This window comes from Camelus bactrianus, chromosome 13 (assembly GCF_048773025.1).
Source record: "Camelus bactrianus isolate YW-2024 breed Bactrian camel chromosome 13, ASM4877302v1, whole genome shotgun sequence".
Classification (NCBI taxonomy): Eukaryota; Metazoa; Chordata; class Mammalia; order Artiodactyla; family Camelidae; genus Camelus; species Camelus bactrianus.
Window position 1 is genome coordinate 66579827 of NC_133551.1, and position 27914 is coordinate 66607740.

A 27914-nucleotide genomic window follows, 5' to 3' on the forward strand; every position below is an offset into this window, starting at 1 on the left:
CTGTAAGAGTTGTGTTATTTAAAAAACAAAGCTTTTTCTTTTTGTGGTGATATGCTAATGGTAGAGAAGGAAGAGAAATGAAAATAACTTTACTTTAGGATAAGATTGTGAAATTAATTTTAATGAATGAACATCTGAGTATCTGCAGAAGAAACAGGCATCTATTCATCCTGACTCAAGGCATATTTTGTTTAAAAGTGACCTGGGAGACAGGAATAAGTACAAGTTACAAAAGATCTGCCCTAATTTCGAGAAAGCCTGGCTGGAATTCTGACTGTCCTATATAAATACGTGCAAGCTGCAGCACTAGTGGTTGCCTTGCTGCCTGCTCTGCTTACACAGCCCAAAAAATCTGCTAGATTCTAGTTTCCATTTACCCATGTCTGTGCTAGAATCTGAAAGAACACGCTATGGGAGGGAAGTTATCTGCCCTTTCACAAAATTCCCTGTTTCGGCTTTAATTATTACTCTTTTCAAAGAAGGCGGTTAAAATAGCTAATGCTATCGATACAGTCAAATCGAAGCCTTCTTAGTTCTCAACCTTTCTTTATCTTAAAGCAGCACTGGGTTCTGACCGGCTATGCTCCTCCACCTATGGCTTTTGAAACTGTTTCTTCCCAATTCTCTGATGTGTTTTGTCTTCCTCTTTTTCTGTGCATAGCCCCAGAGCCATCTGGCCCCCTGCCTTCCATCTTCCTTAATTAGGTTTTTTTGGAGCCTCCTGCAGTGTCTCATTTAAGAAAGCAAATTCTCCAGTATTTTTTCATCATTTTAAAAAGTAGTATGGTCAACATACGAGATCTTTTGGTGTAAAGTTTTGTCACTAAATAGTATTTATTGCTTCTCATTCCCTGTTGGGAATAATGTAAAATGGTTTGTGGCTTTTGTTATAATTTCTCCTTAGCCTTTGACTCTGGACAGGAGTCAGTTACTGGGGAACGTGCATGAATTAAATACAGAATTGCAGTTAGAACATTCAGGTCAGTAAGACCCTTTTAAAATTCTGATAGGTAATTTTTGGGGGAAGGGGGTTTAAAAAGTAATGTATTATGCTCTACTTACCCTCTTAAGATTATAACTTACTGATTTAACACCATTTTTGGAAGAGGTTGATACCTGCTCCCTTTTCCCCATCCCCAGCAAAGAAAGGTGTGCAGTTAATACAATTTTATTGTCATAAACTAGGGGTGGCTCTAACACACAACTGACCCAGCAGTTTAACTACAAAAACAAGTTACAGAGTTAAACATTTCTGAAACCCAAATAATTTTTGTTAGCATTCCTCCAATTCCTTATTTTGCTTAGAGTCTACAATTTTAAGTTGCAAGTTGAATCATTTTGCCTTTCTCTATGGAGTAGACTTCTGGGCCTTGACCACCCTTTTGTCTGCACTGGAGCAGATGTAAGACTTCTTGAAGGCATTCCTTTGGCCTTCTGTTCAGCCATGAATCCCCGTCAGGTTCCCTCATGTTAAGGAGAGGATATTGCTGCGCTCCCCAGCTTTAATGAGGGTTAAACTGTAGAGCTCTGTGCTTAGCTAGCAGCATAGAACAGCTGTGCTCCAGGAAGTTGAATGCTGATTTCATTGGTCAGTTTCTCACCATTGCAAAAAGCTCTTCGGACAGCTTACACAAATGCAAATGATGTACGATAAAATAAAATGAATTGACACAACATTGTAAATGGACTATACTTCAATAAAAAAATGAAAATTAACTGGGTGAAACAGCAGTTATAAGAATAAACATAACTCAGAAGGAGACTGGTTGAGACATTTGTGGCGGACACCTCCATATGTATATATATATATTTTAACTTTTTTTTTTATTGAGTTATAGTCATTTTACAATGTTGTGTCAAATTCCAGTGTAGAGCAATTTTTCAGTTATACATGAACATACATTCATTGTCACATTCTCTTTCACTCTGAGCCACCGCAAGGTTCTGTATATATTTCCCTGTGCTACACAGTACAATCTTGTTTATCTATTCTACATTTTGAAATCCCAGTCTGTCCCTTCCCACCCCCTGTCCCCCTGGCAACCACAAGTTTATATTCTATGTCTATGAGTCTGTTTCTGTTTTGTATTTATGCTTCTTTCTTTTTTTTTTTTTAGATTCCACATATGGTATTTTTCTTTCTCTTTCTGGCTTACTTCACTTAGAATGACATATTCCAGGAAAATCCATGTTGCTGCAAATGGCGTTACATTGTTAGTTTTAATGGCTGAATAGTATTCCATTGTATAAATATACCACATCTTCTTTATCCGGTCATCTGTTGATGGACATTTAGGCTGTTTCCATGTCTTGGCTATTGTAAATAGTGCTGCTATGAACATTGGGATGCAGGTGTCATTTTGAAGTAGGGTTCCTTCTGAGTACATGCCCAGGAGTGGGATTCCTGGGTCATATGGTAAGTCTATTCCTAGTCTTTTGAGGAATCTCCATACTGTTTTCCAGAGTGGCTGCACCAAACTGCATTCCCACCAGCAGTGTAGGAGGGCTCCCTTTTCTCCACAGCCTCTCCAGCATTTGTCATTTGTGGACTTTTGAATGATGGCCATTCTGACTGGTGTGAGGTGATACCTCATTGTGTATGCGTGCGTGTGTGTGTGTGTGTGTGTGTATAAAATCCATCTTTTCTTCAGGCTACTCTCAAATCAATCCCTAGATTAAGCCAGACCAGCAGAGAACTGAGCATCTAGATTGAATTTGGGGCTGGGTGGGGGGGAGGCAGTATTTTGTCATAGCCTATCCTCAGGAATGGATTTTAGAACTTGGTTCCGCATTTATTCTAGAGATGTTGTTAAGGACATTTTAAAATATATTATGTAGAGGACCAATGAGAAACTTCCCTCAGGTCTCAGTATCAGGAATAGTTGTGTCGGTCTTAAGTCACTTAAAATCTCTTTTCCCTTGATTTTAAATAGAACATACACACTAATGGGATCATGCTGTTTAATTCTGCTACTTCAACTAATGCATTTTAAACATCATGTATTCATAAAGATTCCCTAAATCCTTTCCAGAACAAAGTATGATATAAAAAAATACTCAATTCCTAACATATGTGTTAAAGACTTTAATGCAGGTCATTTAACCCCTGAGTGTGTTTCATCATTTGTGTGAGGGGACAGATTACATGGTATATAAGGTGTCTTTCAGCTCAGAAATTTCAGATTTGTAATTTCACTGCCTTTAGAAATTGCTTTCTTTGGTAAGAACTTATTACATAAACTACAATCTTTACCCCAAGACTTATTTACGGATCTCTGTTCATTAAAAAGTTTTGTTTTAAAGTCGTGAATCTGTTCCTTCTCTGTGTTCTTTACTTGGAATGCTTTCATCCCTTCTCAGTATCTGGCTTGTCTGAAATCTAAACTCCATAAACCCTTCCCTGTTGCTTTTGGCTACCCAGGACCTCTGAGTTTCCTGGCAACTAACCACACAATTTCCTGAATGATGTATCCTGGTATTTTATTATTTCAGTCATTCTGTGTCTCCTAGGGATTGTTAAACTTTTCTGAATTCCCCACTGTCTTAAGCATGAAGCTACTACTTGACAAACAGTTCCCTGAATGGTTATGCCTTCTTCATAGAAGCCTTAGGACCTTTGTCCCTAGTGCCTCACATTTCTACAGTGCCTTTGAAGACTTAGTAAGGAATTCTTATACTGATTGAAATGCCAGGAGAGTCCTATCCACCTTTTCCTGGTGTGCCCTGGAGCACGAGCTCTGACAAACTGCACTTTACTACTTAAAACAAATGCTCGTAAGATCAATATAGGAAATGAGCTTTGTGGTACCATAATTTCCATTTTAAAAATGAAAGGTATCTTTTTGGTGTTATACGTCCTTTTATAAACATAAGAAGAATTTGTTTCAAATTCAGACCATATAAAATGCAGTATTGTGGGGAAAAAAGTCAATACTTTCGGATTACAAATGACTGTATCATACCACCAAATTGAATTAGGCTTCTTTCTATTCACTTATATTCTTGGTATTCAAAAAAAAAAAAAAAAAAAAACTGTTCACTGAGAATTACCAAAAAGGAGCTGTTCTCCATTTGTAGTATTCAGTGTTGCATTAGAAGTTTCCACAGAATATGCACTGACCGCTGGTTCTTATAACTTTTAAAATCTCAAGAACAGATTGACTTGACTTCTGCTGGCCCCCCTGGGAGCTAATAGTGATGGTTTATTCATCCAATCGTTTCTAAACACACAGTATCTCCTAGGATTTATTTCAAGCAACTCTCTATCAGATGGAATCTTTTTGAAATAAAGACACCAATATCTCTTGCTTTTGAGTACTGTTTCTGCAGTGACATTCACCTCTTCTTGTTGTTTGCTTTTGGAGGGATAATTTATAACCACTAAAGTGACACATCCTAAGCATACATAGCTCAATGAATACCGTGTGTGTATTCATGGAACCATGAGTTGTGTCAAGATACAGAACTCTCCCAGCTCCCAGCAGGTCTCATGCCTCCTCCTACGCTGCATTCCCACATTGCTTTTGTTTGCTTGTTTTTATTTTTTTAAAAACATCTTTTGCGGGGGAAGTAGTTAGGTTTACTTATTTTATTTATTTTTAGAGGAGGTACTGGGAATTGAACTCAGGACCTTGTGTATGCTAAGCATGCGCTCTACCACTTGAGCTATACCGCCCCCCACCCCTGTTTGCTTGTTTTTAATTGAAGCATAGTTGATTTACAATATTGTGTTAGTTTCAGGTGTACAGCAAAGTGATTCGGTTGTATTATGTATGTATAGATCTATATAATTTTTCCAATTCTTTTCCATTATAGTTTATTATAAGATATTGAATACAGTTTCTTGTGCTATACAGTAAATCCTTGTTGTTTATCTATTTTATAAGCCACATTGATCTTTAAACTATACCATTCAGCTATGGCTGCTTAATTTTTTTCCTTTCATTGCATTTCCTGTGACATGACTATGTATTTCTCTTTTATCTCTTTTATAATTTATTTAGTGCCTTGCCCAGCCACTTGGGATTAGAAGGGATTACTATTCTTCAGTTTCTATCTTATTTTCTGGACCAAAGTACTAGAAGCTGACGTTTTATCTGGAAGTCTTTTTGTATACTATTTATCCTGTTCCTTTCTTTTGTTATCTAAATTTAGAATGTACATGCCATTCCAAATTTTTACAGCAATACAAGAACAAATTTCCAATACTGAATGTGGTATTTATAAAGAAAGATCTTTACCTACAGTGCTTTCTCCAAATCTACAAACCAGAAATAGTAAAAGTATTTTTAAAAATATGTTCAGGAGCAGGTGCAAATGTCCCTGTGGTAGTCTGTATTTGCCTTTTTATTCTCTTCCAGCTGCAGCAGCAGGAGGAGGAAGGGAGTAGGATCATTTACTCTTTTATTATTTCCTGAAACCTCTCCAAGAGAACCTTTGCAGAATAATTTTGTCCTTTGGGTAAAATAAAATTAATGTCCCAAGAGCCACTACAAAAATGCCTTGTCTCCAGCCTCTCCTTAGGGCTCTGTTCTCTGTCTTGCAGTGGTACCATATTTACTGTGTTCCAGAAAGGTTATTTTTTTATGCCTTTCATTTTTCTTATTTTTATGTTTAAGAAATCTGTTGTTAATTATTATTGACCCTGATATACGGAAGACATTAAAGGAAAATCCCTACGGTTATTAATGAAGCCACGTTTTCCTCCAAGATCGGCCTTGACTTGGCTGCATTTTATTTCTAATGTAAAGTAGGTCTTTTCTTACTAAAAGTCCAGATTGATCACCAGGTACCAATTTATTTTTCAGCGTTATACCGGGAACAAAAGGCGCTCCTCCAAACCTTGGGGGAGAATCTCAGGGCCTCGAGCTTGACGTTGTTCATCAAGCCCTCAAACACAAGAAGGCCCTCAAGGCACGCATACCTTTCCCAGAGTCAAAGTGCTTTTCTCTCTTAGATCTAAAGCCCAGATCATTTTGTCGTTAAAAATCTAGACATTATACCCTGTAGATAAAAGGTTACATTCTTTGTTAGTAGAAGAGCGGGGGAAATGGAACGTTACACAGCAAATCGCAAAGAGCGATGCAAACGCGAGCTGGTAACATTACTCATGAGGGTAACCAAAACATAAAAGGGATTTGAGCGTGAAGAAAGTAAGGACCAGTGATTACAGTAACAGCGAGAGGTGGTGTGAGAAGCAGAAAGAGCTTTGTAAACTGAAGCGCTTTAGTATTAACTATGGGGACGCATCAGAGAGGGGAAGAAGCGGGTGAGAATGATTAGGCTTCGACCTCCTCTTCTCATCCTTAGCTGTCTCGGGCCGGGACCATGGTATTCACCGATGCATGGTCTACTTCGCTGCCTTGGTCTTGTCAACTGAAACTAAGTTCCCAACTCACCTTTCCCCGGTGCCTGGAAGCCCTAGAACTCCCAACTTCAGGAACGACTTCCAGCGCGCAGGCGCGGAACTTCACGCTGCCGCCCTCACCAGAAGCGCTGCGTCCCGCGCAGGCGCAGCCCCTCGGATCCACCCCCAACGCCGCGCCACGCTCCCCCTGCGAGAGCAGAGGGAGGCCGTCCTCTCGCGCCGCGTGTTTTGGCTGGCGACCGCGTCGCGCAGTCTGACGCGCCGATTGCGTCACTTCCGCCCCCTCCCGGGAGGCGGTGCTGGGCCGGTGGCAAACCCCCGGAGGGAGCCGCAGTAGTACGACGGAAGATGGCGACGAGCGGCGGCGAAGAGGCGGCGGCTGCGGCGCCGGCGCCCGGGGTCCCGGCAACGGGGTCAGACACGACCCCGGGCTGGGAGGTGGCTGTGCGGCCCCTGCTATCCGCGTCCTATTCCGCCTTCGAGATGAAGGAGTTGCCGCAGCTGGTGGCCTCAGTCATCGAGAGGTACCGGGCGGCGGCCCCGACCGGGCGGGCGCCGGGAGGGGGAGGGGAGGTCGTGCCAGAGGGTCTGGACCCGCTTTCAGGCTGCCTTCTGCCGCTCTGGAACCCTAGTCCCAGCCACGGCTTCGGGATTCCCCGGCCCTGGGAGACGAAGGCTTGTCTGGCGTTCCTTCCGCCAACCTGGGTAAATCCCCTGTGCCTCAGTTTCCCTCCCGAGCAAAACTTTTGAGGACGCTCTCTCGGGAGGGCGTGGCTGGGCCGGTTTGGGAATGATTTTGAGGTGCATCGCGCTCTTAGAGGAATGTCGCTGGGGCTGCCCCTGTGTTAAGGTCAAAGCACCGATGAGTTTGCATTTCTCGCCCGCATTTACCCCTCTAGCTTGGGCCAGAGCGGAGCACGGGGTTTAAATTCTACCACATAATTTAATAACGGTCTCCGCGGTGCTGTAATCACTGGGGGCACGTGCTAGTCTGTGACTGAAGCCACTGGTTACCATTGATGACTTTTTCAGGTTGCACGTATGGTATATTGCTACTGTAACGGTCTTTGATTAAAAACATTTCAGTGTGTTAGTCTGGGAGATCATTTCCCCACTGAAACAGTGTACTTGGGCTGTCTCCCTCTCAATAAAGTATCTTCAGACTCTTATCAACGAGACTGTTTATTTTTTTGTTGCTACATGGTTTTATCTTTTTATACAGAGATTCTTAGATTGTGAGAATTGTGTTCTTAGAGGCCATGATACCAGAGCCCCTGCCTTTTCCTATCTTACCTTGCGCAGAGCAGTCTTTTATTAGTTTAGTGGTAGACATGCCTTCGATCTCACTTTCATTTTTCTAGCCAAACCTTACTTCAGCAACTGTCTGAAATTGCTAACTGGGTTATTTTAGCTTCATGCCAACAAGAGTGCATCTTCATGTTATCCAGAAGGTTAGAAATTGCTGTTTATTACTCAAGGGAGACCCGTAGTTTGAAAAGTTTGTTTATTATGGTGTTTATTGTTAGGTTTGTGATGCTTTGGATGTGGTTTTAAAAAATAATTATAATAAAATAATTGTTGGGTTTGGTAACTTCACAGTTAACTTTACAGATGGATTTTTCTATCTAATCTTTTAGCCAAGAATTTTCTGGAGATGTAAACAAATATCAAAGATACTGCTCTCAAATTATGTAGCCTCTTTTTAACTGTTTTAAACATTTGGATTAGTGGCACTTTTCCTGAAATACACTCATCACACTACTTACAATGGATCGCATTCCACTCTTTTTAGAACGTTTGCTTTTATATTTCCATGGACATGAGCTGTGTAGGTTTTAAAGTCATTTGTTAACACTGTCCCAAACATCTGACATTATGGGCCTATGCCTTTTAATTAAAAAAATTTTTTTAACTTATTTATTTATTTTATTTTAATGGAGATACTGGGGATTGAACCCAGGACCTCGTGCATGTTAAGTATGTGTTCTACCACTAAGCTAACCCTCCCCACTGGCCCATATCTTTTAAACTATAATACTTAACCAACTCCCTCCAACCTGTGGAAAGAGCCAAAACCAAGTACATCAAAGTATGTTTAAATTTTGCCAGTAAGTGATAGGGGCCTCTTTTACACCCTGTATAGCTAAGATAATCAAGGGTTGCCTTTGCTTGTAGACACTAGTAAGAACTCATTTCATGGTTTAGAAAAGAAGTACAAACTGATGGCTGTTTAGTAACATACTTTTTCTTTTTCTTTTATGTTATAAAATTGAGGTACAGTTGATTTACAATGTTGTGTTAGTTTCAGGTGATTCAGTTACATATATATTCAGTTTTTTTTTCCATTATAGGATATTTTAAGATATTGAATGTAGGTCCCTGTGCTATACAGTAGGTCCTTGTTGTTTATCAGTTTTATATGTAGTAGTGTGTATCTTTTAATCCTAAACTCCTAATTTATCTCTCCCTCTCTTTCCCCTTTGGTAACCATAAATTTGTTTTCTGTGTCAGTGAGTCTGTTTCTCACTGTTTTGTAAATAAGTGTATTTTTATCTTATTTTTTTTAAGGTTCTACATGTAAGTTATATTGTATAATGTTTGTCTTTCTCTGTCTGACTTACTTCACTTAGTATGATCATCTCTAGATCCATCCAGTGCACTTTTATTGGAAGGCAAGATCCTTGAAGTCTGTGTTGTGGTTTTTGCGGCTTAGTCAGCTTTGGAATCCTGTTACATGTCCTCTTCAGGCTCTCTGATAGCAGTATGATCTTATTAAGGTTGCACTTATTGTCTGAGAGATCACTTTCCCCCAGAAACCATATTCCCTTCCTCTCTTTCTCTTCCCTCCGCTCTCCCTCCCTCAATAACATATCTTCACACTCTTACTCATGGGACTGTTTATGGTTTGCTGTGACATGGTTCTGTAATTTCCAGAAGACATTTCCAGAAGAAATACCTGGCTTACAAGATTTTTACAGTTAAAACAGCTAAACATGTCAAGTGTTCAGTTTGGTGTAGAGCAGAAGTTGGAACACTTTTTCTGTAAAGGGTGAGAGAGTAAGTATTTGCGGGCTGTACAGGGTCGTGTGCATGCATCAGCTCAGCCCTTGTAGGGGGAAGCAGCCACATACGCTACTAAATGAATGGGCGTGGCTGTGTTCCAGAATTCTTTTTACGGGCACTGAAATGTGAGTTTACATGTTACAAAATATACTTCTTTTTCTTTTTTTTTTTAGCCATAAAAACAAATGTAACAACCATCCTTAAATATGGGCGGTACGAAGATAGATGACTGGCTAGATTTGACCTGCAGTCTGTAGTTTGCCAGCCCCTGGTTTGGAGTGCAGAAATCCATACCCTACTACCAGTATTCTGTTTCTCAGAAATTTTATTTGCCTTTCAAAAAAAAAATGAAATAAGGGTGGCAGAATTGTGGAATTATTTCTTGAACATTAAGTTATGGCCACTGAGTACAGGACCAGGTTAGAGCCAGCACTACGCAGATGCTATAGTTCACTTCGTTTTGTAGTTAATAAAGGTTTAGGTGCCTAGGCTGTTACTTTAACTCTGTGATGGCTGCTCCCATCTCCTGTGGTTCCTGTGTTTCTTTCTGTTGTTATGCTTCTAAGGTTTTTCTTCCTTGCCTCCAGGGACCTATTTTTCTGTTGCAGTCTGCTACCCTCTGCTTCCCTTTTTCATGCCCTGGCTTCATCATGCCAACTCTTACTCCCTATCCAGTGGCCTGCTCGTCCATTGAATTCCTCCCTTTTTGACTTTAGGAGACTATGCCACGTGCCCTCCTCTCTCAGTACTCCACCATTCTAGTCTACTTTCTGTCTGTTTTTTCATACTTTTACACTTGAAATTGACCTTTGGGTTTGAATAAAAGGTAGATAATTCCTAAATCCAGACCCTGTTTGTTAAGTTTGACTTTATAACCAAATTGAAACAAAGGAGGGATAGATTAACATGGGTAAACTGGGAAGCGTACTCTCAAAAGTGTCATTAGATTTTTAAGAGAAGAAGATATCTCAGTTTACTTAAAGGTAACTTCATTTCTACTACCTGTTGCTAGCATGTCTTTTAGTAGTAAAGACTGGAAATCTTTTAAACACCATTATTTTTCTAGACCAGAAATGAAGCTCGAATTAGCTTAATGGAGCACATGCCGTATGTGAGCTTAATTAGTATAATTGCTGAATGTAGCCTTATATACCATCCAATATAGAATTCCTTTTTTAACTGTGCAACATATGTTGGTGAATGTGGTTGTCACTGAACAATTTGACTGAGTCTTTGTAGATTTAAAAAAAAAAAAAGTGTGTTTCCCAAGCCAGTCCTTCCCAGTCTGTCCTGGCTTTCTTAATGATAAGCCTCCTTGAGTCTCTGCCTCCCAGCTGTTTGATAAAATTAGGCCTGAGAGACCTGCTTGGGAAGACAGAAGCTGTTGCAACTTCCCCATTAAAAATCGAGTCATTTCCTAAAAACCTTGAAAGGGAAAGAGGGATGTACCAATGCCATGACTGGTTGAGTTTTTTTGCTGTAGGACGTAAGTCTGTGATTGACCTACAGGGAAAAAAAACAAAAACAAAAAAAAACCCAGCCACCAAATGATGAGTGTAGTTGTGAGATTGGGTAATGTTTCCATGTCTTAGTGTCACATTCCACACAGGTTTGTCAAGACTGTGAGGGATGTATGTGAAAACTCTCAGTTCTTTAGTTAACGTGTATTAAATACCCTGTGACACAGCAGATGTTCAATAAGTATGTATTTTTCAAATGAATATAATGTATTCATTATGCTTACAGGTTTCATGATTGCAAGTGTCTTGAAACAAGCATGATGGATTCTGTACTCGGGAGTTTATGATTCTGATAAGGGGAAAGGGCTTTGTGGAGTTTCCACAGTTTACAGAAAAGATATGAGTAGTATGTTATCTAAGAGGGAGAAGGGAAGTGAATCCTTCATCTTTTATTTTGCCCTCTCAGATTTCTGCCTCTTCCTAAAAAGCCTAGATATTTCTAGACCCTTGCCAGTTCTTTTTCAGTTACATGTCAAATTGGATTTCTCTGACCTGGCTGCTTAGCTGTTGTTGCCCTTTCTGCTCTGCCTTGCGTTTATTTTGTATGGACTGTGAACGCTTCAGATTCCTTGTCTTTTCAGCAGTGTTTCAGGCTCTGTGATCCTTTTGTTGCAGAGTTTGTTAGGATAAGCAGTTATTTGAGGAAAATAGCTTGACTGCCCAGGGGTGAGATTTTTTTTTTTCCTTTAAGTCTCCTTATTTTTCTTCCTCTGTGTTGTATTTGCCGTCAGCTTCTTCATTCTTCCTCTTTTTACCTAACATCTTGCCCTTTGTTCCCTTGTTCCATTTCTTTGCATCCTCTGGTGTCTTGGTGTCTGTCATGTTCTTGGGGAACGAGGGTGGTGTAAGGAAGCAAGGTAGCACACCTTCATCAGGTTACTCATACACACACTTGTTTCTTTAGAATCAAGAGATAGGACATTGTCCTTTGAGCCACATGTCCACCTGTCTACTCTCTCCTACACATCTTTTTAAAACTAATTTCCCCAGGTTTATCCTTTGTTGCCGTAAGCAGATGGTAAGTGGAGCTCAAGACTGCTCCATTTTTTTCTATTACCAATCTGTATCTTTCCCCAAAAGGCGTTCTCCTTGTTTCTTGGTTGGAATAAGGTGGTTAATGTATTTCTAGGATAGGAAGTAGAGTTTGTTAAATCACAGTGTGGCAACATTGAACCAGGCAATTAAATGAGTTTAGTCCTATATTTTACAAATATTTTGTTATCTGGATGGGAATAAGTTCATCTTTTGGATGGGCAGTTTTTCTCTTAGTTTTGGTAAACCTGTTCAGCTGAAAAACATGGGAGTAAGCAGCTCTAAAGTTTTGAAGTAAAGCAGAGAAGGTGAATATGTAGTAAAAATCTATCAAATTACAGAGTAGGGAAACTTTAGAGCAATGAATACTAAAGTGTAAGGGTGGGAATGAAGGAACAACCATGCATACGAGATAGAAGCGGTGGGGCAGGGAGTTCTCTGCTGAATGGATGTGACCCTTACCAATGTGGTGGCCCCCGGAAACTTTGAGTACTGCTTGCTCTGTAAGGGTTTTTATTTCCTTCTTGTCCATTTGACAAATAGGGAGAAATGATAATTGGTGGACAGGAATGTCCTTGCACATAAATAAATAAATAAATAAATAAATAAATACGAAGGTGCTGCCTAAATATTTTTTTTCTTGTTGAGGGAGTTATTCCAAGATAAGGAACTAATCTTTGATAAATACCTGTTTATCCTTGATAAATCCCCAAATAGCAGAGAGTTGGCAATGCCAGGCTTTTAAGTGCTGCTGTTTGAGGTGATTCAGCACTTAACATTGGCACCTTCCAAATGTTGAACTTGTGTTTTTTGGCTCCTGTGTTGATTTGGCAAGTGGACAGAGTCCTGACTGTTTACATTTCCCTTCCTTGGGTGATAGTTCTTGGTGGAGAATTAACTTACTGAGGAAACCATTTAGCTACATTGCTCTCCTCTTTCCATTTAATAAGGTACATTTTAGTGTTTTCTTTGCCTTCTCGTTTCTTGGATTGCTGACTAGCATCTGACTTAATAGAATAATATAAATGTATCCAGCTTTTAAACCTAGTTGGGCTCCAGATTTTCACTGAAGAGGACATTTCCTTAGCTAAGGATAAGGGATGTGGTTAAAAATCATTTTGCTATGGTCTAGTTGTATCCTGTGGGAGTTGGGAAAGAAATGGAGAACTCTGGTACCTAAATTTTGGGTTCTAGACCCATCAGATGATCTCTTCCCTTGAGTTGTTGATTTTTCTAATGTTGTTGCATTATGAACTGGCCTTCTTTGGTTTTCAGAATGGGTTGCTATAGTCTGTGTTCCGCTAACAGTGTTTTGAATGCTCTGCTCTACCTGCTTTTGGCCAGCACGTGGCATAATTAGCTTTTGGTCTTTGCCAATCTGTAATATAGGACAGAGTGGTATCCTGTTGTTTTTTTAACTTGACATTAATTCTAAGTGAGTTTGGTTCTCTTGTTTGTTAACCATTGCCACTTAACTAAGCCTGATACCTTGATCAAGGCACTTACTTTTCATTCTCTAAGCTTCACTTTCTCAGCTTGAATTTAGGGGTGATAGCAGTGCCTACCAAGCAGGATTGCTGCAGGGGTTAAGTAAGGTAATGCCTATTAAGAGGTAGGGTATCTGGCATATAGTAAGCACTAAGTGAATGTTGGCTGAATTATTTTCTTTGCAGTGAATCAGAAATCCTGCACCATGAGAAGCAGTACGAGCCATTCTACTCATCTTTCGTTGCACTTTCCACGCACTATATTACAACAGTTTGTAGCCTTAGTAAGTATTCCTCTCTTGTTACTCGCTTATAAGGGCTTGTGAATGGGGGTATTGTGTATCCTCTTGTTAGGGTGTCTGAACAAGTTGTTAATGAAGTCTGTTTCAGGTTCATCCAAGAGTGGAGACAACTGTCTATCTGATAAGGAGCTTGACGTTCCTTTACCTAGGCCAAGCAGAAAGGATTTAAAAACTGTTTGATTTGGACATCTATTTCATAACCCATTAAGTTAACCTTGCCTTTTAAATCGAAAGCATTTTATTGCCTTCACACACGTGACTACTACTGTGCTAATTTCAGGGAGTGGGAGTTGGGGGATTAGGTGGATACTGACCTGGGGTTAGCAGCCACTACCCAAGGCTCTATTCTTGATTTGGTTTTGGTGAGAAATTAAATTTTTCTTTCGTGTTCTCTGCTATGTGAAGGAATTTCAACTTCAGTTCCCCATCTTTTAAACTTTTCTGTCCCCAAAGTGACCAAGCCCTTACTTTCCACTATTTCTGAAATTTTGCATTTTCACTTTTTAAAAAACATCCTAACTCATAGTTCTGAAGAATTCTAATTATTTGTTTACTTAAATAGTTTGCTAAGCAAGTGAAGTGAAAGGAAGTTACAGGGTTGCTGAGTAATCTTTCAGTGTCCAGTGCTGTTTGTCATAGTCATTGACTGCTTGTGTAGAATCACTTAGCTTGGGGAAACTTTGAGTAGGAAGCCTGTTGCAAAAAGGGAAAGGAGAGGTTGTATACTCTAGTGGTTAAGAAGAGCATGAACTTCAGAGTCAGGCTTCCTGGATTTGACTCTATAGATATGTGACTTTGGGCAAGTCATTTAAACCCCTCTGTGGTTTAATTTCCTTATCCTTTAAAAAAAGGGAGAGGAATGGGTAACAGTAATACTTACCTCATAGAATTGATTTAAGGGTTAAGGGGGTTAATATATTTGAAGTGCTTGGTACTCACTGTGATGTACTTCATATTATAATTATCTTTAAGTTGATCTATGAGCAATTGATGGCTATCAATGCCAAGATGCCTTTAGTTGCCTGTTGGGCTGTTGGTTCTGGATAATTATTATCATAGAATGCTATTGGGAATGTTGGTCTTACGGGGCTCAGTACTGGTTTTTTTTTTTTTTGACTTGTGGACTGTGAGGCTGAAGTGAGTTTAGCAGTGTGGGGTTAAGTAAAGCTTATTACTTTCTCAGTTCCCCGGAACCAACTTCAGTCGGTGGCAGCAGCCTGTAAAGTCCTGATTGAGTTTTCTCTCTTACGTCTGGAGAATCCAGATGAGGCTTGTGCTGTGTCCCAGGTAAGTGTGATGGGCCCCTTTCTGGCCCTTACTTTAAGGTCGGCCTTGTGACTGGCTAGTGGAATGATGGAGAAGGGATGCCATAGGGCAGGGGTTGGTAAACTTTTTCTGTAATAGGCCAGATAGTAAATGATTTGCTGACCGTCCAGCCCCTGTTGCAGCTAGTCTCTGCCTTTTAAACTCTGCTTTGTAGTGTGAAAGCAGCTGCAGACAATACATAAATGGACGAGCATAGCTGTGGTCTAGTCAACTTCATTTACAAAACCAGGCAGTGGGCTGAACTGGGGTGATGGTTTGCCAACCTCTGGTACAGAGGGCTGCAGAGGCCTTTTCAAGGATTGCAGTTATATGCCTGTGGGGGCCAGGCAAGTAACATAAAATGAGTCAATGGTAGCTGAGGCAGGTGCATGACTTAGCTATAAAGGGGCCAGTCACTACTTGGCTCTAGCTGATTGTTGCCACTCAGGAGACTCGAAGTGAGTCTACCTTGTGAATTATTGAGAGAGACAGGAAGTCTGGATTTGTGTGTTAAACCTTCTGTGTTTTAAAAGGTTGGCCATAACTTCAGATTAAGACAACAACAACAAAAAGAACACAGTGAGACCATTAGGACAAATTTGTAAGCAGTATGGTCTGAGGACCAACAGCTTGCGGTCTCTGCTTTAGTGTTTTTTTCCTGATTTGCAGTTCCTGAGTATCAGAAGAGTAGGCTCTTCTAAAAGACTTATTTGAATTTGTTTTCTTTTCAGAAACACTTGATTCTCCTCATCAAGGGCCTTTGCACTGGCTGTAGCCGACTGGACAGAACTGAAATTATCACGTTTACAGCAATGATGAAATCGGCCAAGCTGCCACAGACAGTGAAGACGCTCTCAGATGGTGAGAGTGCCCACTTCCCTGGCCAGCTTTTTCCTTTTTTGCCGTGTAGGGGCACTCCCCTCATCTCTTCTCTTGCTTTTGTTTTTTGTAGTGGAAGATCAGAAAGAGCTGGCCTCACCAGTAAGCCCAGAGCTGAGGCAGAAGGAGGTCCAGATGAATTTTGTGAACCAGCTGACATCAGTTTTCAACCCTAGGACTGTAGCATCATCGCCCGTAGGTCCACAGGCTCCAGTGAGTTACTTCAGCCAAATGGCCTCATCCTGTGGAGTTTAAGATGATGATACTAGGAAAAAATAGCTAACATTTTATATTTAAAATATAAAATGATAAACATGCCTGTGGTAAGAAAAAAGTTGAATACAAACCCAAAATCTGTAACACTCACCCAGTGTCTTCTGTCTAGTCATTAATATTTTGATGATCATTCTTCTATCATTTCTCAATTGCAAATAGGCAGATATACAGAGCATGTGCTCTTGCCTGTTAAAGACATCACTTTATACTAGTTACAGAATATACATATTTTAAAACTATGTATTTTCCCCTCCTCTTGGGAAAATAACTTGTCCTCCCCAACATTAGGGAGGAATTCCACCCTCATTAACTGGGGAGTCTGAAGAGTATCCATGGAGCTGCTGCTGAGTTTGGACCGTTGGTTTGGTTCTGAGCTTGAGGGCATCATTCAAGAGATGATAGTATCTTGGTTGGCCTTTCACATCCTTTGTTTCTCTTCAGGCGGAAGGAGAAAGTGATGAGCAGTCATCCACAGATCAGGCCTCTGCTATCAAAACCAAGAATGTGTTCATAGCTCAGAATGTGGCTAGTCTTCAGGAGCTTGGTGAGACTCTTAATTGTTGTCAGAAGGCTGGTTTCTCTGCTTTGAAAAACCACTTGAGTGGAAAAGAATCAAGCAGCAGACAGAAACCTGTTTGTAAGGTTGAGCCTTTTCATTAATTCAGGTGGCTCCGAGAAGCTACTGCGCGTGTGTTTGAACCTGCCGTATTTCCTCCGCTACATCAATCGGTTTCAAGATGCAGTGTTAGCCAATTCCTTCTTCATCATGCCTGCAACAGTAGCAGATGCCACTGCTGTTCGTAATGGGTAAGGTGCTCCAGGGTGCATATGATTTATATTTTGATGCTGCTCTCAAAAAGAGAGAAGCTAGTTCATTTCTCTGGCATGCTGACTTTCTTTAGCTGTTAGATTATAGAAGCAAGTCATTCAGAGAGACACTTTTGTTAATCTTCTCTTCTGTTGTGTTCCAGTTTTCATTCACTGGTGATCGATGTAACCATGGCATTGGATACCCTTTCTCTACCTGTGCTGGAACCTCTCAATCCTTCTCGTCTGCAGGATGTGACAGTCCTCAGCCTAAGCTGTTTGTATGCAGGTGCGAAATTATTCACATCTGATCTCACTTTCTCAGTCAAGCAGGATTATACTTTCCAGAAACCATGAGGTCCTTCTGAGTACTCTCTCCCCCTTTACTTAGTCCCTTCCCCCAAGGATCATCTTATATCTCATAGAGGTGAAATGAGGTCTCAGTAGGAATCTTGTAAATTGCCTTATTGTTCAACTGCTGGCATATGTGCATATTTGAGTTTCATAGTATGTGCACGTAGTGTCTACTGTGTAAAAAGCAAAATGCCAAGTGCTCTTGGGATATTGAGATAAGCAGTATGTAATCCCTGCCCTCAAGGAGCCTGTATCTGAGCATTCTAGAATGAGAGGACTATATTGTATAATGTAAGACAGAAGGTGATAAGGCAGTAAGGGAAGTGTAGAATATGATGGGCACACAAAGAAGGGAGAGGTTGAGTCTTGCTGTGGGAGTAGGTTTGAGGAGGGCTTCATGGAACAGGTGGTATCTGTTTATATTGATAAATACAAAGTCTTTTCTTCCTGCTCCCACAAAATCCCCTCTCTTCCTGTTAATTATGCTGCCATGGAAGTGGGGCCTGACAGCTGGTGTTTACTCTCTTTTAAGTTATTGTTACAATGACTTTTTAACCCAATTACTGATCCTTAGTTTTAAATGCTATAGTCCTGGTATGTCTTGGGAGGTATAACTATTTCCGCTGTTTACTGGGTTTTGTGAGTAGGGATTTGAACAGTCTTGGAAACCGGAACTTTGGAGCACAAAGAAATTGATGAAGTTAATCATTTCTTTGAATAGCTTTATTTTAAACATCTCTGTGCAAATAGGAATATAAAGATAAAGGCACTTTCAATCGGAGAAGGCAGTAGTCACTAAGGAGTTCTGTTGATGTGTCTTGGAGGGTAGATAGCATTTCAGCTTGGCTATCCCTAGGCAGAGGCAAAAGCAGGACCTAAAAAACTCTAGAATTAAAGAATGCTAGAGTTTGGGGGAACATACTGTGTGTGTGTGTGTGTGTGTGAGAGAGAGAGAGAGAGAGAGAGAGAGAGGTTAGTGGGTGTTGTATACCTGGAAAGGAAGGAGGACCCAGCTGCACAGGGCTTGGCAGTCTTAAGTCATTTGGACCATATCCTGTAGCCATAGAGACCATTAAAGACTCTGAAGTGTGATATGATCTGAGAGATACTTTAGGAAGCACATTCAAGCTGTAATATGCAGGGTATTGGTGTGGGGGAATTTGGGAGGCTGGACGACCTGTTAGGAGAAGTTTACAGCCACTCAGGCAAGACATGTGAGGGGCCAGAGCTAGAGCGGCTACAGTGGGAAGGGAGAGCCCAGGACACGTGTGGCAGTGCGTGCTCTCCAAGCCTATTTCTCACATTTATTTCCTAGCTCTCTGTCTTTGATTTTTGAAGTTTTAGATTTGGGATTTATTAATTTCAATTTTCACAGAATTTCTTGAATATCACAAGGCTCTCAGTGTACATAATTGACAAGGATTAAAGATTACTTAAAAATTCTTAGTTGTTCAAAGAGCCCATGCTTGGTTTGTTGTTAAAATCTGATCATTTGTGGGATTTGATTTAAAGAAAGGGATTTAGCTTTGATGTCGCTGAGAAATCCTAATTGGGGGATTTTTTTCCCATCATCTTAAAAATCTTAGTACATATTTTAAAATTAATAGATTCCATTTTTAAAGAAGTTTCAGGTTTACAGGAAAATAAAGCAGATGGTACAGAGTTCCCATATGTTCTCTTCCCTGCACATAGTTTTCCTTATTAACGTATTGCATTAATATGACACGTTTGTTGTAATTGATGAACCGATATTGATAGCATTATTACTAACTGATGTCCATAGTTTACATTAGGGCTCCTTATTTGTGTTGTACAGCTCTGTGGGTTTTGACAAACGCACAGTATCACGTAACCATCACTGTGTCAGACACAATATTTTCACTGCCCCTGAAATCCGCAGTGTTCCACATAGTAATCCCTCTCTCCTACCCCCAACCCTAACCCCTGGAAACCACTGATCTTTTACTGTGTCCGTAGTTACCTTTCCCAGAATGTGACTAGTTAGAATCAACTATAAAGTTTGTAGCCTTTTCAGACTGGCTTCTTTTGCTTGGAGACGGGGTTTCAGGATGCCTTGCAGGTATCAAAATCCGTGAATGCTCGAGTCCGTTATGTAAAATGGTGTAGTACAGTCGGCCCTCAGCATCTGCAGGTTCTGCATCCACAGATTTCACCAGTTGGATCAAATCTCCAGATGTGGAGCATGCAGATGTGCAGGGCCAACTGTATACATTTAAGGCTCCTCTGTGTCCTTTTGTGGCTTAGAAGCTCATCTCTTTATTGTTGAATGATAGTCCTTGTATGGATATACTACAATTTGTTTACTGATTCACCTATCAAAGGACATCTTGATTGCTTCCATTTGTTGGCAATTACGAATAAAGCTACAATACTTGTGTGCAGATTTTTGTGTGGATGGAAGTTTTCAGCTCATTTGGGTAAATACCTAGGAGTGTGATGGCTGGATCATATGGTAACACTATATTTTGTCTTGCCCTTATGGAGTTTACTTTCAGTAATCAAATCCTCAAATTGCTTGTGGGTGGGTTGTGTTTTTGTGTTTCAGCTTCTTGGAATGTGTGCATCTTTTTTTTTTCAGGTGTGAGTGTGGCAACTTGCATGGCCATCCTTCATGTGGGTAGTGCCCAGCAAGTGCGGACAGGGTCCACGAGCTCCAAAGAAGAAGACTATGAGAGTGATGCAGCTACGATTGTCCAGAAATGTGTAAGCTACGGCTCTGGGGATGCGGGAGCCTTGGTTATTCGGATGAGGGAATGTGGCCAGTTCCATTTTCTTCCTTGTTAGAGGGAAGGACGTGGAGTGTTCCACATACCCCATACCCTTAGGCAGTAGGTCTCAGAGGTAGGCATTTAGTTTGTTTTTTGGCAGATTGGTTGGCTGCAGAAAGTGCTACAGTTTTGTGGTGGCAATAGACTTTGTGAAAAATGAATCATTAAATCAACAAATACATTTGAGGGCTTACTTTGTGTCAGTGTACTTTTAATGGAGGCATACGATAGTTTCAGTTGGTGATAAGTGGGTAGGATGAACGGATGTGATAGGAAGGGCTCTGATGCGGTCCTGGGTGTGCTGCTTTAGACTGGGTGGGGAGCATCTCTGACAAGGTGGCATGTGAGCTGAATGGAGAGAGAGCGTCATGTGAAGATGAAGGGAAGTCGTATCATTGGAAGTGGCTTCGAGGATACTTAACTCTTCAGGTTAAATTGATTTGGATAGGATTTAGCATTTGTAATGAACTATATCAGCTTGCTCAGATTTTTGTGTGTGTTTGATTTTGGACAGCTTGAAATCTATGACATGATTGGACAAGCAATTAGCAGTTCCCGCCGGGCTGGTGGTGAGGTAAGAAGCTGATCTCTGCTGTGTTCCCGTCTCACATACATATAGTCTCCCTTTGTTTGTTTTTAAATGAATGTACTGTGGATTGAATCGAGGACCTCATGCATGCTAGGCATGTGTTGTACCACTGTGCTCTACTCACACCCCTCCCCAGTTTTAATTAGTTATTTCTTTTAATGGAGGTACTGGGGATTGAACCTAGGACCTCATGCATGCTAGACGTGCATTCTGCCAATGAGCTATACCTTCCCCTGATCAGTCTCTAAGATGTGTAGCCTTTAAAATCTGTTTATGTTTATTTCTTGTGCCTTTTTCAACAGCACTATCAGAACTTCCAATTGCTGGGTGCCTGGTGTTTGTTAAATAGCCTTTTCCTCATATTGAACCTCAGTCCTACTGCCTTGGCTGATAAGGGGAAAGAGAAAGATCCGCTGGCCGCACTTCGAGTGAGAGACATCCTTTCTCGTACAAAAGAGGGAGTGGGCTCTCCGAAACTGGGGCCTGGAAAAGGGTATGTGTCTGCTTGATTGCTGCTCATGTTGTGTTTTCCTGCCATTTTATATTGATGGGAGCTCCTTTCATCTCTATGTCAGTTGAAGAATTTGCCTCTAGCTAGTTGAATTTAACAACTAAGATGATGGTCATAGTTTACTATCTCTACGTCATAGCTGTGTGATGTGGGGTAAATCACTCATTGTCTGTGATCTTGTTTCCTTCTCTCTGAGAGGAAGAAAATATCTGTGTAATATGTATTTTAGGACTTCTGTGAGGTTCACATCAGAAAAAATGCTTCTATTTTGTGGAATAGGCTCATTTGACTTGGAGTTGGTTATTCACTTGGGTGTTTAACCTGTAAAGTGAGGATTCTGACAGGTCCTCCTGGCTTACTTCCTGAAACATTCACTACTGTTTCGATGAAGTATGGACAAAAAGCCTTGCTTGCCAGGAAGGAAGTGAGAAAGATGACTTCTGTGTTGTTCAAAGTTTTATTTTCTAGGCCCAGTCATTTCTGGATTTTATTTTACTTTTTTTAGTCCCTACCATGTGCTGCTAGGCTCTGTGCAGGCCTTGAGGGCACAGCACTAATCAAAGCAGTCCCCTCACCTTTATGGAGTTTATTTTCTAGCTAGAGCAATAGTGAACAAATACATTAGTAAATTCATAATAGATTATCGTTTATGAGTGTTGTGAAGGAAAATAAGCCAAACAAGGGGTTAGAGAGTGGCGAGGGCTGTTATTTTAGTTAGCATGGTCAGGAAAGGGCTCTGAAGACGAGATACAGAGAACACACATGAAGTGACAGTGAGCTGTGCAGATATTTGGGGTAGATTTGTTTAGGTTTTGAGGTGGAAGTTTGATTGGCATTTTTAAGAATCAGCAAGGTCACTGTGGCTAGAGTAGAGAAATCAAGGAGGGAGAGGGGTCAAAAATTAGGTCAGAGAGGTGGCCAGGGCCCAGATCACCTAGAGCCAACTGTAATCAGTAGCTGTTACAGGGTTTTCAAGAGGCGAGTGATAATAATCTGATTTATTAGTGATGTGAGAACCCAGCTGCTGTGTGGAGAATGGACTGCAAGGTTGTAAGACAAGAGGGAGAGAGAACAGTTAGGAAGCTAATGAATTACTAGAAATAGATGAAGGGGACTTGGAATAGGGTTGGTGGTGGTAAAGGCAGGGAGAAGAGGTCAAATCAGAATATGTTTTGAAGGTATAGCTGACAGGATTTGCTGATGGCTTGGAGGTTGAGCGTGAAAAACGCATCAGAATTTTTTGGTGTGAGCACCTGGGTTGTGTAATTTACTGGGATAGGAAACAGCAGTTTAGGAGTAGATTGGGTGGCAGGAAGGGGAAGAAATAAAGAATTTAATCTGGGCCATGCTGAGTTTGAGATGACTGTCAAATCTCTATATGTTGAGTACGCAGTTGGGTATGTGAGTCTGGAGTTCAAAGAGGAAGTCAAATTCTGGACCTTACTCAGCAGATTATTCAGTACCTTCTCTGTCCCAGACTCTGTGTTAGTTCTGGAATGCTTTAATGAATAATAAAGATAGATAACATTCCAGAAACATAAGACATTGATATTCATGCAAATATATGTCAAATTGTATCTAGAGAGTATTACAATAGGGGCGTTTGATCTGGTTAGAGTAATCAAGGCAGGCTTTCCTGAGGAAGTGTTAACTGAACTGAAATCTGAAATAGGCGTTGGGATGGTAGGCAGTAGACAGTAGGCAAAATAAGGAGGTAAGCACGTTCCAGAGAGAACAGTGGTTTGTGAATTTTGAGTGTCTGTCTTCACACTCTGGCATTGCAGAGGGAAATGGGAGAATGCCAAAGGCTATGTCCTTAGGAGTAGTAGTGACATTTTAAAAATGGCTGTAGTTTCTTGAGATTTAAAAGGAATAGATGTACAATTGTGTAGGTTACAAACCATAAGAAAGGCAAAAAATCATCTGAAATTCTACCACCCAAATTGGTAAACATTCTTCCAGACATTTTTCTGTGCACATATGTTAAACAAATATGTTTACAAAAATAGGACCACTGTTACAAAATATTGTAGGCATCTTTACAGTGGCACGATAGTAGATTTGATTTTTAATGTTAAAAATGTTTTTAATGACTGACAGTATTCCACCATGTAAATACACCATAGTTAACTAATTTATTGAACACTTATTTAGGTTACTCCAGATTTCTTGTTTTGATAAACTGTGCTTTGATGAACCTTCTAAAATATAAGTCCTTGTGAACTTGTTCAGTTATCCCCTTAGGGTAAATTTCTAGAAGTATAATTGTTAGGATAAAGGGCACACATTTAAAAACTTGAAATGTTTTGCTAAACTGCTCTGATGTGGATTCCTACCAGTAGTGTGTGCAGGTGCCCATTTCCCCAGGGCCTTTTTGACAGTGGGTATCACTAGTCTTCATGCTTGCTCATCTTGGAGGAGAAAGATGTTTCTGTATTGCTGTTTGTATTTTGTTGATTACTAGTGTGACTGGTCATTTCCACACTGTCTGTATCCTTTGCCTCAGTTTTCTCTTTGGTCTTTGTCCTTTTTTCTTATTGATTTACATGAGTTTGTTGTATGTTAGATTTACTAACCCTTTGTCATGTGGTCATTTGGAAAGAGAAAGTTTTACTCAGATTTAATGTAAACCTTTGTTTTTATTCTCTTTGGTTTGTGCCCAGATATTTTGTAGAAGTCGCTAATTTTTAACCTTTTTCATCTGAAAAGAATGACTTTTAAAAAGTTCAACAAACATTTGTTGGTTTCTTCACATAACCAATAGCTTTGAATTGACAGTTTAAATTCCAAAATTCCATGGATTTAGAAGAGTTCCTTCTAGTCCTGGAGTTCTTAACCTGAAGCCTGTGAATCCTTAAGCATTCTGTAGATGGGCTTCAGGGATATTGTGAGCTTCTGAAATTATATGCAGATTTTGTGTGTTTTTGTGATCGCCACCCCCCACCCCCTGGAAAGGTTCATAGATTCTGAAATGGGTCTAGGACCCTAAAATGGCAAGATCCATGGTTTCCGAGATTGTAATTTGTTGTGAGTTATCTTAAGGTTTATGTTTTCCTTTTCCTTTGTGTAGGCATCAGGGGTTTGGGGTGCTCTCAGTAATACTGGCAAACCATGCTGTCAAGCTGTTAACATCTCTCTTTCAAGACCTGCAAGTGGAGGCTCTGCACAAGGTAAGGGATTGTACTCAGGGAGTCAGCACATTGACTGCTGGCTCCATTTCTGGACAAGCCAGCTTGAGCCATCAGATCAGGTTGTTATTTCCTGCTGAGCTGTTAACATTAATTCTCTTTTGATGTCATTACCTTCAGGGTTGGGAGGCAGATGGTCCGCCTGCAGTCCTGAGCATTATGGCTCAGAGCACCTCCATACAGAGGATTCAGCGGCTGATTGACTCTGTCCCACTGACGAACCTGCTGTTGACATTACTCTCAACTTCCTACAGAAAGGTGGGTGGGATCATGCCATTGATAATTTGGAAGATCTTTTTTCTTTTTTTCAAAATTGAAGTCTAGTTTCAGGTGTACAACAAAGTGGTTCAGTTAAATATATATGTGTATATAGGTAAATACATGTGGGAGATCTTATATAACTTTGTCAAAATGAGTAAGACTGTTCACTGTGATCTTTATAAACTCAATATTTGTGGTCAAGGATTTGAAAACGAGAAAAGCTCTGAAATGATTCCAGACATTTGAATTAGTTATTCATTATCAGCATTGTGATACATGCAGCTACTTGGTGATTTGTGACAGTTGGCATGCTGAGGTAGAAACATAGAGGACACTGGAAGCATTCCTTTTTCAGTTCTTGTCCAGTTTGCTGGTTTTGGAGTGCTTTTGTAAGATAAAACTATGAGAGTCCTGAAGCGAGCTGTTAGGAGAGGTACTTCTTGGATTTAGAAAAAAGAAGAGGACACAGAGAAAACTTTTTATGTGGTAAATGGGAGGAAATGGGATGGCTCCATTCTTGTGATCATCAGTTACAGAAACCTTGCTGTTTTCCTAGGCATGTGTCCTGCAGCGTCAGAGGAAGGGCTCCATGAGCAGCGATGCCAGCGCCTCTACTGACTCAAACACCTACTACGAGGATGATTTCAGCAGCACGGAGGAGGACAGCAGCCAAGGTAGACGCCTCTCCTCTCTCTCCCAGAGGACAAGCTGCAGTATGTAGCAGGACGTTTCCCAGGAGATTCTTTTAGCTTTCTAGTCTCCGTGTTCTTTCGCCTGCCCAGCGTGCATCGTGACTTTACGTGCACTTAACGATGACAGGTTTTTCAAGAGTAAATGGAGCTGTTGAAGATTGCCCAGAAGCAAAGCCCAGATTGCTTTTCATTTCTTTCCCTCCCAAATCAAAATACATCTCAGTTGTTGCTGTTTCTTTTTGTGCTGACCCATTTTGAGAACGCTGCTCTGACTTCTCAGCGAAGGTTTGGCTGTTGTCTTAGATTTGTGGCTTGGGGAAGTATAGAGAAAGAAACACCAGGTTCTGTTGTGGTGACACTAACATTCCTTCCTGCCTTGATTTGGAGAGAGATTGAGAGATTGAATAAGATAAATATCTCAGATTCTTTATAATCAGGTATGTGGGAGCAAGGTCTGATATTGCAAAAGGTACAGTTCTTACCTTGGGGCTTATAATTGGTAGGCAGGTAAAAATTTGCTCCTGAAAATGTTTGGCTTGTTGCCAGTAAAATACTGTGCAGTGGTTTCTCTTCCTTCATTGGGCTCTTTTTTTAAAAAAAATACCAGTTTTATTGAAGTATAATTTACATACAATAAAATACTTCCATTTTACGTATATATTTAGGTGCATTTGACAGGTTTATGCAACTGTGTAACTACTAGTATAATCTAGATACCTGATGTTCTTTTTGACTCGGGCACTTTTACAAAGCAGATGTACTAAAAAAATTTTTTAACGTGTAATTTTTGTTACTTTTCTCTTTCTCTGTTCAGATGATGACAGTGAGCCTATTCTGGGGCAATGGTTTGAAGAGACCATCTCCCCCAGTAAAGAGAAAGTGGCACCTCCGCCTCCTCCCCCACCCCCTCCGCTGGAAAGCTCACCTCGAGTTAAGAGCCCGAGTAAGCAGGCCCCTGGTGAGAAAGGCAACATTCTGGCTAGCCGCAAAGATCCTGAGTTGGTAAGAAGTGGATTTCGGATGTTAAGGAATGGGGAGAAGGGATGTGAGAAGCAGATCATTTGAACAAAAACATTTTGTACATTGGATAGCTAATGTTTAAAGGTATTTTTACTTAGGACTTAAGTGTATTGATTATGTTTGATAAAACACCTCTTGTACTCCTGGTGGTGGTTTTTCTGATTGAGCCTTTGGAGTTGGATGAAAGTGAGGCTGAGTCCTGCTTCTGTGACTCACTGGCTTTACGGCTTTGGGCGAGAATCTGAATTTCTCCAAGCCTCAGTTTTGTCTCCTGTTGGATGGGAGTGATTGTACCTCCTCTGAGAGTGTTGTGGAGAAGTGAAGAGCCCTTAGCTTAGGTCTGGTACGTCATAAATGATGGCGGACTCTTCATTCAGCCAGCACTTACTGACGTGCTGTGTGTCAGCCGCTCCTCAGGAGCTGTATCAGTAAGCAAGCCGGGCAGAGTCTTTGCTCTCATACAGCTTAGTCTAGTCACGTACGTGGATGTAAAACATTCACACAATAATTTAATTTTAATAGAGAAGTAAAGACCTGGAAATTCCAAATGTGTGTAATGATAATTTGGCTTCAGAATTGAATATATCAGTAATATCTGAGAGCTAGACAAATACAGGACCTTAGAGGAGTGAAAGAAATGAGTCTGTCTATTTGGAAGTCCTCTTGGAAGACTTCCTGTTTGGAAGTTTGTCCAGTATTTCTTGAAGTCTGTTGTATTATTAAATAGCATGCCATCTTCTATAACTGGTAGAATCACATGGGAGAGACTATCATAATTAAACTTAGTTCCACTGTAGCTGATTTAAAATCTAATTCTTTAATTCATTGTGTTTATTACATGAGACCTATGGGTGTGTTTTGCTTTTCTATTTGTATTTAGGATTTGTGGGAGCTCTGGGCTTGTGACCCTGATACGAGCTTTTTTGTCTTCTGTTTAGTTCTTAGGTCTGGCTTCCAACATTTTGAACTTCATCACCTCTTCCATGCTGAACTCTCGAAACAATTTTATCCGAAACTATCTGAGTGTATCTCTTTCAGAGCACCATATGGCCACCCTGGCCAGTATCATTAAGGAGGTGGACAAAGATGGACTGAAGGGTCAGTAGACAGGAAACCCGCCTGGCGGATTTTTCCTGGTGGAGTTTGGCTGTTGCAAGGTGGTGCGACGTGTCAAGCAGATGCTCAATAATTGGTTCTCCCACTTGTCTTCAAGGTTCATCAGATGAAGAGTTTGCTGCTGCTCTCTATCACTTCAACCACTCTCTGGTGACTTCTGACCTTCAGTCCCCTAACCTGCAGGTTTGTGTGCACTGTGACTGCTTCGGCCAGGAGCTCTCTCCGTCTGCACTCAGTAGGTTGCAGTCATTTCTGCTGCTGAGGAACAGTGTGTCATGGAATCCCCTCACTGGCAAGAGTGTTGAGAGATTTTCTTATAAATCCCTCTGCCTTACTTAGCACCATTTCAAGGAAAA

At 40.7% G+C, this 27914-nt stretch overlaps 1 protein-coding gene across 9 annotated transcripts in view; it reads left to right on the plus strand.

The window, feature by feature from the left end:
- Window positions 1-6662: 6662 nt before the first annotated feature.
- Window positions 6663-27914, plus strand: part of UBR4 (ubiquitin protein ligase E3 component n-recognin 4) — a 122447-nt gene continuing 101195 nt past the window's right edge. For 8 of the 9 annotated variants that reach the window (XM_074377283.1, XM_074377285.1, XM_074377290.1 and 5 more), the window contains exons 1-17: window positions 6663-6891; window positions 13656-13753; window positions 14955-15058; window positions 15808-15937; window positions 16029-16168; window positions 16673-16775; window positions 16897-17038; window positions 17203-17327; window positions 19992-20116; window positions 20696-20755; window positions 21073-21263; window positions 24352-24451; window positions 24590-24727; window positions 25287-25404; window positions 26237-26424; window positions 27381-27540; window positions 27656-27741. In XM_074377283.1, the coding sequence (XP_074233384.1) occupies window positions 6716-6891; window positions 13656-13753; window positions 14955-15058; window positions 15808-15937; window positions 16029-16168; window positions 16673-16775; window positions 16897-17038; window positions 17203-17327; window positions 19992-20116; window positions 20696-20755; window positions 21073-21263; window positions 24352-24451; window positions 24590-24727; window positions 25287-25404; window positions 26237-26424; window positions 27381-27540; window positions 27656-27741 (2184 nt within the window). In that variant the 5' untranslated portion in view covers window positions 6663-6715. The remainder of the gene's footprint in view (window positions 6892-13655; window positions 13754-14954; window positions 15059-15807; window positions 15938-16028; window positions 16169-16672; window positions 16776-16896; window positions 17039-17202; window positions 17328-19991; window positions 20117-20695; window positions 20756-21072; window positions 21264-24351; window positions 24452-24589; window positions 24728-25286; window positions 25405-26236; window positions 26425-27380; window positions 27541-27655; window positions 27742-27914) is intronic. The other variant, XM_074377286.1, reaches the window with a different exon arrangement.